The 12640-nt window shown below is 33.5% G+C and overlaps 2 protein-coding genes across 2 annotated transcripts; both read left to right on the plus strand.

Annotated features, from left to right (window-relative positions):
• On the plus strand, window positions 216-1908 carry LOC104700480 (protein FLC EXPRESSOR-like). The gene is made up of 4 exons (XM_010416004.2): window positions 216-864; window positions 982-1148; window positions 1249-1337; window positions 1701-1908. Exons 1-4 carry the CDS (start codon window positions 338-340, stop codon window positions 1773-1775), a joined length of 858 nt encoding a protein of 285 aa, XP_010414306.1. The 5' UTR covers window positions 216-337; the 3' UTR covers window positions 1776-1908.
• On the plus strand, window positions 7807-9815 carry LOC104700481 (F-box/LRR-repeat protein At2g29930-like). The gene is made up of 4 exons (XM_010416007.2): window positions 7807-7890; window positions 8049-8991; window positions 9080-9220; window positions 9359-9815. The coding sequence occupies exons 2-4, from the start codon at window positions 8083-8085 to the stop codon at window positions 9710-9712; spliced, it is 1404 nt and encodes a 467-aa protein (XP_010414309.1). The 5' UTR covers window positions 7807-7890; window positions 8049-8082; the 3' UTR covers window positions 9713-9815.

The following is a 12640-nucleotide window of genomic DNA, read 5'->3' on the forward strand; positions in this document are numbered from 1 at the left end:
AAAAAATCAAAAGTATTAATACACATAACAATTTAGTTTATTCCAAGCTTTCTAGTTTCATTTGCATCTTGAAATATAATTTTTTTTTTTTTTTTTTTGTGCACAAGATAACTACATTATATTGGAACCAAAAACATAGTGAGAACCAAAACGGCTTCTTGTTTAGGCTTAGTAAGATCCAAGTGTGCTTAATCAAGCCTTATTTTATAATAACGAACTCATAATAATAACAATAAAAAAAAAAAAAGTTTCTGCGAGAAAAGAAAGAAACGATAATTTCAATTAGGGCAGAAGATAGACAAACCGGAGAAGGTAAGGTAATCGGAGATCGGAAACAATGGCCGGACGAGACCGTTATCTTCCATCGTCGGCGGTTTCAACTTCATCATCATCAAGACTAATAGAATCTCAATTAATCGAATCCGATCGAAACCGAGCTCGATCCGTAATCCTCGAGGATCGAATCTCAATCCAACACCGCGAAATCCAAACTCTTCTCAACGATAACCAACGGCTAGCCGTAGCACGTATCGGACTCAAAGACCAGCTCAATTTAGCCAAGCGTGAGCTCGAACGGTTACTCGAAACCGCTGCTAAAGTCAAAGCGGAAGGAGAAGCTAAGGTGCGTGAGGTTTACCAGAACGCGTTGAGGATGGAGGCGGAGACTCGTGTGATCGATGGGCTTGGATCGGAGCTTGGTCAGGTTAGATCGGATGTACAGAGGTTAGGTACTGATAGACAGGAGTTAGCTACTGAGCTTGCTATGCTTGATGGTGAGATGGTTAAGGCTAAACCGAATTCGGATCGAGCTGTTGAGGTTAAGGCTGAGATTGAGGTTTTACGAGGAGAGATTAGTAAAGGAAGGTGTGAAATTTTTTTTGAATTCTTGTTTTTTTTGTTTGGAAGTGATTTGAGATTATAGGAATGGTTTTGAGAGTTTTGAAGTGGCGATGAAATGTTTTTTGGGGGGTTTGGGAGCAGGGCTGCTCTTGAGCTTGAGAAGAAGACACGAGCTAGTAACCTTCACCATGAGCGTGGGATGGAAAAGACTATCGATCACTTGAATCGTGAGATTGTGAAACTTCAGGAAGAACTGGTTGATTTTGAGACTAAAGCTAGAGCAGCTGCTGAGGAAGCTCCAAACCCAAGTAATTAATTACTGATCAATTTAATGACCTTGAAGCTTTTGACTTTACATGTTTTACCTGCAAAACCAGCTTATAGTTTTGAGAATTTGTTAATGTGAAGGTCCTGGATTGGCTGCAAGTTATGGGAACACGGATGATAGTTATGGAGGCCAAGGCCGGCAATATCCTGAAGCTAATGGTTCTCACAAGGTACACATGAGATCTTACTAGATGTATATAGTAGGTTTATGTGATCATCTGTTAATATTTCTCTTATCTTAGCATTATAATTTAGCTCTGTCAACCCCACAAGCTAGTTGTTAGGGGAAGGTTATATGCCCCATAGGTGTAGTAAGTGTGGAACTTGGTGTCTAAATTGTGGAGTGGGGAATTGAGAAGCACAATTTTGGCATCTTTGTTCCTTGACTAGTTGTTAGATTATAGGGAAAAAGTTTATATCTGTTGGTTTAGTGAGGATTGTCGTAAACTAAACAAATAGACTGAGACTGGTGTTTATCTTAACATTCTTCTGTTCTGGTAGTTTTAACATCACCCAATATATATACACTTCAGGTATATGGAGTTTTGGACAGTCTCCCTCAACACCCACCTACTCCATTGCAGCATCCTCCGAATAATGTGCTGTGATAGTACCGGTGCTTATGTTTGTATAGGCCATAATTGATATTTAACAGATATTTCTTTTATATATATCTTACTTTAGCGGTGTATTCAGCCAAACAATTTATATGATTGAAGTTCAGATAAGTTTTTAGATCTTTTTTTTATTATTTTTTTTAACGCTGGGATTTTTCTCTAAAATATCATGAAGTCACTAAAAACCCAATACTATAAAGATTTCTTCGCATTTGCATGTTCGTTCAATGAATCTCCTTGAGATGTATAATAACACATGTCAAAGAGATATGTGTTCTGACATTTGCCACCTCAGAAATAGAAATCGGCAAAATCTTAAGTAAACTTAAAAGGTCTAAAATAAAAAAAATCATTTGTAAATCTATAAAATAAAACAAAATTTCAAAAAAAAAATGAAAAAGAAAAAATTATAAAGTCTATAAAAAAAAATTGGGCGTTCTAAGTAAATACACATGAACCATAATCAAAATACTCAAAGATAGGATTGGTGGAAGTGTGGAAGAACAACCAAAGATCTATCAAGTCCCATTCCCATAAACAGAGTTTGAATATAGAGGGATCCTCAATAAACTGAGTTTGACAAGTATTGTTATACCTTCATCATCCCTCTTGATTAAACTCACAACGCTCCTCACATCTCTTTTGTGATTATTGTCATTAAACAGATAAAAAAACCTATCTATGATTATGTATGCAGATCTAAAGTGACTTTTGAATACATATTATTTTCATATAGTTTAATACTAACATCAATTTTGCCTACTATGGATCATTAATCATAATCTAAATTTGTGAACATCATGACCACAAATTGTCATTAGTTTTATTAGAGATACAACCATAATCTAAGTTTTTTGATGTTGCATTTGTTGAACAATTGTTGCACTTACAAAATATGTAATCGTCGACCACTTTGTAAATGGAAAATGAAAAATGGTTGGAGATGTCAAATGAGGAAGTCAATGCTAAAACATATCAATTTTACAACATGTTGAAATTGTTAGAAGAATACTATGTGATTGAATATGTATTTATTTGAGTTTCTAAGTCATATTTATACAAATAGAGTAACAAAACCAAATTCTCTAAGAAAAAGGATAAACACAGGAAAGAAAAACATAATTTTTTTTTGTTGATTTGAGAAAAACATTTGTTCAAGACAAAGATAATAACACTACAAAAACAAACTTTTGCTCCTATCTTATTGGTTGGAGAAAAACATTATCTATGTATTATTTTTAATTATTTATTAATGTTGTATAATATCATTTGTTTTATACTTATGTTTAAATAAAACAATATTTGTTTTGTGCATAAAATAAAATAAGTAGGTTAAATTTGCAACTTAAGAAAATAGAGGATCATTATAAAAGTTATTAATTTAATATAAAGAAAATATACTTGGAATTTACTTGAATATTGGAGAAGTGGAACTCATCTCTAAAATGAGAGTTATTTATTTCTGAGTAAAAAAAATAAAAAAAAATAGGTTGAAGATACTCTAAAGGGAGTATACTAGATCTAGTATTTTATACTAGGGATAAGGTTATGGGTTACGCCCGGCCAGTTATTTTATTTTATCGAAAGTGTAAGCTTATATACCTTTCACAGAAAAACGGATCATATGACATATCCAATCCAAGCTTTGGGAGCCAACAATTAGATCCATCTGCACAAGTCAACCATTTTAGTGATGCAAGCTATCAAGGCACAAACGTTTGTGCTGGGAAACGATATGCAACCATGCATCAGGGATCTGTAGTTTTAAAATTTGTATTTACTATGAGGATTGGTTATGTTTAACACATACATGACTATAACAGAAATTAAAGTAGACAAACTCTCGGAGGTATGTCGTTCATCTCAAAGTATCCATTAATTGGTTGTTCATATAATTAGCCCCAATATTATTTAGAGATAAGCTTGCATGACCCAAGTAATTAATTACTGATCAATTTAATGACGTTGAAGCATTTAACTTTACATGTTTTACCTGCAAAACCAGCTTATAGCTTTGAGAATTTGTAAATGTGAAGGTCCTGGATTGGCGGCAAGTTATGGGAACACGGATGATATTTATGGAGGCCAAGGCCGGCAGTACCCTGAAGCTAACGGTTCTCACAAGGTACACATGAGATCTTGCTAAATATATATAGTAGGTTTATGTGATCATCTGTTGAGCATTATAATTTAGCGATCTCAGCCCACAAGCTAGTTGTTGGGGAAGGTTATATGCCCCATACGTGTAGTAAGTGTGGAACTTGGTGTCTAAATTGTGGAGTGGGGAATTGGGAAGCACAATTTGGCATCTTTGTTCCTTGACTAGTTAGATTATAGGGAAAAAAATTATATCTGTTGGTTTAGTGAGGATTGTTGTAAACTGAAAAAAATATACGGAAATTAATGCTTATGATTTATACTAAGACTGGTGTCTTTACTTGAATTTATCTTAACATTCTTCTGTTCTGGTAGTTTCTAATATATACAAATTCAGGTATATGGAGCATTGGATAGTCTCCCTAAACACCCACCGGCTCCATTGCAGCATTCTCCGAGTAATGTGCTGTGATAGTACCGGTGCTTAATGTTTGTATAGGCCATGGTTGATTTTTTGCAGTTATTTCTTTTATAGTATATACTTAAGGGGTGTATTCAACCAAATACTTTATATGATTGAAGTAGTTCAGATAAGTTTTTAGATCTTTTGTATATTTTCTTTTAAACGCTGGGATTTTATCTAAATTATTATAAATAAGTCACTAAAAAGTTATTTATCTAACTTTCTATCAAAAAGAAAAGTCTAGACTTTCTAACGTTCTGAAGTTAAGAATCTTGACGCATCTGTACACTTCACGATGCTGCTAAAACAGAGAAAAAAGGATCGTTAACCAGTATAGATTAAGGTCAAGAACTGCCAACTTTAGACAAACCCACAAACCAACAATCATTTAAAACATATATGAAAAACCAAGATGCGCTATAACCAGATTAGAGAGATTCTCCAGCATACAAGATTAAGTTCAAGAAAGAAAGTTATATATATGAATTGGTGATGAAGTCTAGACTTCAATATTGTATTAATACTTTCTCAAAAAAATAAAATAATTTATATTAATTAAAAATAGTTCAGATAGTGTAGAAAAATATAGTTTACCTAATTATCTTGAAAATATAGTTTACCTCATTATAATGAATTGGAAATTATAGTTCAGAGAGTGTATTGAAAATTGAAAATTATAGTCGATAATTGAAAATTATTTACCCCACTATATTTACCCCATATAGTCCAGATAGTGTATTGAAAAATATAGTTTACCCCATTATAGTATAACGAATTGGATTTTTTTTTGTATTATTAATGTAATGAAAGAAATTAGTAACAAAAACATGAAATTTAATTGAAGATTTCCGTAATTTTGTTTTTCTGTTTTTTTGGTAATGCGCTGATAATATATAATAAGTATTAAAATATATATATAATAATCTAAACCTAATTTGTGAAAAACTCCAAATCAAAATCAATATTCGATTTTGTTTTGTTTGCGAACTCCAACAAGAAAAACTCCTCCATCTTTACGAACTCCGATAAGAAAAACTCCTCCGTCGCCGTCGAAGATGACGTCAACGTCTACGTTTCTGACCGGTCTGCCTGAAGGTCCAGCGAGAAACGCCCATCCTCATCGACCTTCTCAGTGAGCCTCGAGGTTGGACGAATCGTGCTTATTGTATGCATGCAACAATTTTGTATTGGAGGGACATTGGTATTGTTGCTTGCACCATGAACAACTGGCTCATGAGGAGCAAAACATGGCGCATATAATTGTAGATGGGTTTTTGGGCATTAACACCAAGACTTTTTTGTTTGTTTGTTGGTTTGCGAATTCCGATCGCCGAGAAAAACTCCACCGCTACTTTCTTTGTCATCATCTTCACAAAAAGAAGATGACCAAGTCTACGTCTACGTTTCTCGCCGGTCAAAATCAACCTGAAGATCCGGCGATAAACTTTCAGATAGTGTAGAAAATATAGTTTACCCTATGAAAAAATAACTAAAGCAATAAATTGAAAACTATAATTTTTTTGCAAAATGAATAATAAGATCTATGTTTTAGGAAAAAAAAAGGCTATTCTAAGAGAATAAATTAAAAGACATTTAAAACTTAATCTTTATATTTATCACGATCTCAACTGTTTTTTAATCACAATTTGACTTTTTCTCAGCCCTATTTTTTGTCGCTCGAATCCCAAATTTTCTCATGCCGATCAAATCAAATTGCTGATAATAAAAATCACAAATATGGATTCGGAATCGAAGACATAGTGTCAATAAATTTGTAGATGGCGATGGACGAAGATGTAGTGCCGATGAATTTAGATTTAGACATTGACGATGCAATGACAACTTTGTGATTGAACGAGATATGATGTACCGCTCCCGCACACATGAGAAAAGGACTCATAAATTGTGTCAAGATCCAAATCCAAATACTGTTTTGAATAACAGTGGATTTTAAAGTAGATTTTTAAATCATCAGTTCAATAACAGTGGATTTCAGGAGACTTTTTAAAATCTATGATTGAATAACATAGGATTTGTAATTTTTACACAAATCACCTAGAATATCAAGTTGAATACACCCTCCTAAGTTTTTATAGTAGAAGATGAATAATATTCTATTTAGATATCAACAATATCAAATGAGGAAACTAAATCTTATAAAGGAACTGGTATGTCTAAAATATGGGAAACTAAATCTTATAAAGGAACTGGTATGTCTAAAATACATATATATATATATATATATATATATATATATGTAGAAAGTAATTTTGCTTAAACTTTTTAAAACATAATAGCATTAATTGTTTTTCACGTGTAATTTATTATTTTTGTAAGAAAATGTTACAAAATTACATTCTAGTATTTATTTATTGTTTATTGTTTTGGTTTGAATTAATAACATTAAACCGCTTACACTTATAGTTTTATTGAGTTAATAGCATTAAATATTTGTCATGTGACTAATCACACAAATAACTATGTAATTTGTGCACTTCAATTTAAAAATACACACTAAACTTGTTTAATCATAATTAAAAGAGGACACTCAAATCAACAATCCCCAATAATGTTCTTTGATCTTAATTTTTGAATTTAATGAAGGAATGCAAAGAAAAAATAACAAAAATGTGTATTAAATTTTTTAGTCCTATAAAAATTCTGTTTAATTATATTCAAATGTTGAAAAAGAAATTGTCAGAATTAAAGAAAAGGGTTGAAAATCTTCTACGTATGTTCCTTAAAAACGGTAGTTTATGCCTCTAATTCTATTCATTTATATTATATTATTTCTTTTTAATATAATGCGATAAATTTTCTATATAATTTTAACTTACTAAAAGAAATGTACACTTTTGCAAATCATATTATATTATAGGACGATTTAGAATTTACATAAATATGATTACATAATTTTTTACGGGTGGTCCACTAAAACACACAATATTTTTGTCTGCTATCAAACAAGTTAACAAGAGCTGTTATACCAATAGTAACTCGTACCAAACATAAAAAGTGTAATCCAACTAAAATTATAAAATCTAAATATTAATTAAAAAATATTAAAAAAATACAATATACATTTGTTTTTAATAATTATTATAAAAATGTCTTTTGTTTTTAATATACAAGTTTTTAGATCTTTTGTATTATTTTTTAAAAAGATGGGATTTTCTCTAAAATATTATTAATAAGTCACTAAAAAGTAAAAAACCAATACTACTATATAATGAATCTCCCTTGAGATGTACATATAAATAAACCTTTTGGATTCCTCTTTCCAGTTAAATTCGTGTTTTGTAAAAAAAAAAATTGGATAGTGATGATTAATTTCTAAAAATTAAAAGAAAATAATGAAAAAAAAAACAAAGAATTTCCAAAATAAAATAAAAAATTTCAAAAATCAAAAGAAAAAGGGAAAAAAATAAAAAGTCTATAAAGAAAGAAAAAAAAAAAAAAACTCTCTGCGTTCATCTTCGACCATTCTTCTCTCGAAGTTCCAAACACCAAAGCTCCGTTTTCTTCTTCTGGTTCCTTAAACAATTCGTAAGTTATAACATTATTATTACATAATATAGTCCTGAATTATTCACTCTCGGCTGTTCCAGATATAGCTATAGGAATCTGAATTTGTTCAAATTAAGATTGGGACGGCAGCAAATAAATATTATAATGATCCTGGTTCGTTAATTTCGTGGATTCAGTTGGAATCCTAAAGAGAGGTAATTAATAATTAAGATGGGGTCAAGAGATTTAATCAGCAATCTGCCAGATGAGGTACTGAGCAAAATCTTGTCGTTGCTTTGGACAAATCGTGCTGCTTGCACATCGGTTCTGTCGAGAAGGTGGAGGAACCTGCTTGCACTTGTAGACAACCTCGATTTGAAAGACGCAAGTGGAGCCAATCAATACTTCTGCGACTTCGTGGACAGAGCACTTGCACTCTTAAGCAATTCCACCACCGTCAAGAGATTCTCTCTTAACTGTCACTTTAAGTATGAAGATGCTCGGGTAAACACTTGGATTCGCACTGTCCTGCAGCGCGGCTTCTTGGAACTTCACTTGGAGGCCGCCTGTAATCATTATATAGACACTGAGTTCTTCACGAGCAACCAACTTGTTAAGCTCACTATATCCGGTGGGTTTAATCCTTGGGGTCGTCTTCCTCCAGGGGGTGTGTTTTTCCCAGCGCTTAAATCACTTTCCCTCGTTTCCGTTGAGTTTTTAGATGAGGACATGTATGAGCATTTCATCTCTGGCTGCCCTTTGCTTGAAGAACTGTTCCTGCATTATGATTGCCCCAACATATCCCAGGCTTTCGTTTCGAGTCCTACCATCAAACGACTCAACATCGATCACCATTTACATGGTCTGTACCGTGAGGAGGCTTACGAGGGTTGTTCGTTTCAGACACCAAATCTTGTCTACCTTGACTATTCGAGTTATGTCGCGGAAAGTTATGTTGTGGCTGATTTGCGTTCCCTCGAAGAAGCTAGACTCGATCTTCGATCCTGGGAGCAACTTACAGAGGTGGATGACAGTGATGAGGATGGTGATACAGAGGAGGATATTTTTGGTGATGTTAACCATCTGCTTGCAGGGATCAGCAATGTTAAAACCCTTCACCTATCTTCTGATACTCTTGAGGTCAGTTTGTTTTCTTCCTAGCTTCTATTTAATTATGTTTGTTTGTTTTGTTTTGTTTTGGTTGTCACAATATCTCATTATAATCCAGGTGTTTCACTTGTGCTGTGATACAATGCCGGTGTTTCGCAACCTCCTTACTCTATCTTTTGAGAGTGACAAATATATAGGCTGGCAAGTGGTGCCACTCCTCCTCAACCACTCTCCAAACCTAGAGACTTTAGTCATCAAGGTATCAATCATCTTCACACACCAAAATTATTTCTGTTTCTTTGCTAGATTATTACTTTACTGCACATGATGAATTGGCTTGTGCTTGCTTTTTAATATTGGATTGTATGCTACATGAATTTTCGTTTTTGCTTTTCAGGGTCTTGTCCACCAAGTTACAGATATGTGCGGAGATGCCTGCGCTTGCATCCCTACGAGGAGGACGAAGAAGAAGATGAAGATGGATGAGGGAGTACGCTGCTGTTTATCGACATGTCAAGTGAAGGTGCTAACTATTTCAGGGTATCAAGGTACTTGTAGAGAGTTGAAACAGATGAGGCATTTCTTGGCAAATTTGAAATGTCTTGAAACTGTCAAGGTTTGTGTTAAAGTGAGTCGCCGGAAAGAAAACGATGCCGACAATAAGTACCTGAGGATCACCGATGCTCTTAGGAAGCTTGCTCTTAGGAAGCTTCCCAGAGTCTCATCAAACTGTCAGATCCATTGCTTTTGACCTTCTCGTTTCCTCCTTTTATTTAATTTGTTGCTAAAACGACTCGCTTTAACTGCATAAAAAGTGTAAAAATAGAGATGAATATTATGTACAAATTTTATAGTCTTAGTTCCTTAACTCTGAAATGGTTCTATCCTTTTTAATTCCTCTAAAGGCCTTTACAGCATAACAGACTACGATCTGCAATAAAAGCATATATACTTTCCGATTCGGTCTTGCATGTTAGCTACTAAGTCACATATCCAAACAAACACCAACGTGGATCTTAAATTTCTTTGTGACCTCAAGTTTAGTTTAATATATTCCCAACTACAAGAACCTGTTGTAAGCATATCCTACCGGATTACTTAAGACTTGACGAGGAGAAGTAGAAGATAGATAACAACAATAAGGCTGTGTGTATGTTGATGTGTAACTTACTTTCTGTTGTTGAGGAAGAGACTGAATGGTGTCAAATACTACCGGAGATTTAGACGTCTTAGATGCAGTTATCGTATGATCCATCTTGACCTGTAGAAAAATTGTCGACAATAACAGTTATATATGGAATCAGTAAGGCAACAGTTTCTAAGGATCCTGGATATTTGCATGGTCCGTTAGTGGACTGAGTGAAGGAGAAAGTAGAATACTAACCACTTCATGCTCTGGAATTGGACCTCGTGATTCTTGTTGATCTATTGATCCACTACCTTCTATTTCTAAGATTTCTAGGACATTCCTGGAAATCAAGTCAATGTGAGTCAATATATAATGCACATTTCTGTCTCATTCATCTTATGCTATACATGATCAAACTCCACAGAAAAAAAAAACCCCCAAAGAAAGGACATTGGCGATAGATTCCTTTATATACTTAGCTTTATCCTTATGTACTTGCATCATATTTACACTAGGTTTATTAATCACTTTAATCAGCCAATTCCTCTCTAATCAAAGGTATCTTATATGACAAAGTTGAGGTCGACTTACCACAAAGCCTCGCGTGCAGGATCCTAAGGTTGTGCTCCTTAGAAATAGGCACATAAAGTAAAAATAATAACTCAATAAGCAACTGTATTGAAGGAGGGAGACCAAGAACTTTTGACTGCATGAGGTCTTACCTTGGATGTGCAATTATTAATAGACAATGTTCTCAGGCAAGGCAAACCTGCCTGAAAGAATATATGAAGGATCAAACCTTCCCTATTGACAGATTCACACCAATTACAAACAAGTTCTGAAAAGGACATTAGTTTGAGTACATGTTTAATTGTCTTCAGCTATATTGTCCTACTAACCATTTGACATCTGAGAATGAATGTGAAAGCATTGTATTTTATCAGTTTGAAAATACCAAACCCCTGAGTTTACTACATTGGCTGTAGTCAGTTTGAAAATAAACAAAAAAGGCACATACACTAGGCTCTACACAATATAGAGTCTCCTAATCAGTTTGAAAAGAAAACAAAAACACATACACTACTAGGCTCTACACAATACAGAGTCTCCTGCTCCCTACACAGTCAAATACAGACTCTTCTCTCATCTCTATGTCTTCTTTTTTTCTTCTTTCCTCCTCGATGCTTCCGCTTGTGCGTCCTTCATACGAGCATCCAATGAAGCAGCAATTTCACATAGGACATCATCACCTGGGAACAGTAGTTATGCTACAACAGTTAATACTATGCTCCAGTTGCAGTGTTTATACTATTTATGTTACGGTACCTACTCAAACTACCAATTATACACATCAGTGTTTATACTACTATGCTCCCGCAGTTACAGTTACTACATATGTGTTACTACAATTCTACTCATCAGTTAGTTTAAAGAGAGGAGTTACATACCAACATCATCCATTGGCTCAAGAAAGGTTTGTCTTGAAGAGAATAGATTGACGTCTAATTCAAAAACAAGACAGAAACTCTCCAACTCAAACTGCTTACGAAGGACAGTTTCCCTGAGGTTAATCACATTCTTGAACATACTCTCACAATATCTTCACCCCTTTGATACAGATGAAGATAGTAATTCAAGCTATTCCATCTTATGAGAGCCCCATGATAATCAACATACTCAAACCTAGACTTGGTAGAAGGGTGGAAGATGAAAATTGATGAACTCCCACGCCTAGAGAGCTCGCTTAAAAAAAGCCGACCATGGAGTTGCCCAAGGAATCCGATTTTTGAGAGGGTTCCGTGGGAATGGTTTACCCACAATCACAAATATGGATTCAAATATCGACGATGTAGTATCGATGAACTTAGATTTAAAGATTGACGAGGTAGTGGCAGCTCATCTAATTCGGTATAGACAATATGCTTCCAAAGTACTCAAAAACGGTTGTTCCCTCTTTGATTGCAACTTTGTGGTTGAATCAAAGATGATGTACTGCTCCTGCACACATGAGAAATTGACTCATAAATTGGTGTCAAAAATCCACAATTCACCATGTAGTTGATACCTTAATATTTTCATATAGACTGCAACAATTTTTCTTCCACATGATCGTTGATATTATAAACTAAAAATCATAGTTTTCACTTAAAAATCATATAGGTTTTCATTTGAAAAAACAAAATATTACAAAAGTCTGTTTTTATAAATAGAATTTCTGAAGTAGTACACAGTTATATACAGTACTAAGTATTTCTAGTAGAAGAAATATAATTTTCTATTTAGACATCAACAATATCAAATGAGGAAACTAAATCTTATATAGAATATATATATATATGTATATATATATATATATTATAAAGTAATTTTGCTTAAACATTTTAAAACTTAATAGCATTGATTGTTTTTCACTTGAAATTTACAGTATTATTTTGTAGAAAATGTTACAAAACTACATTCTAGTATTTATTTATTGTTTATTGTTTTGGTTTGAGTTAAAAGTTTAAAACTGCTTACATTTGTCGTTTATTAAATTAATAGCATTAAATA

The sequence above is a fragment of the Camelina sativa genome, chromosome 7, assembly GCF_000633955.1.
Source record: "Camelina sativa cultivar DH55 chromosome 7, Cs, whole genome shotgun sequence".
NCBI classification, from domain to species: Eukaryota; Viridiplantae; Streptophyta; class Magnoliopsida; order Brassicales; family Brassicaceae; genus Camelina; species Camelina sativa.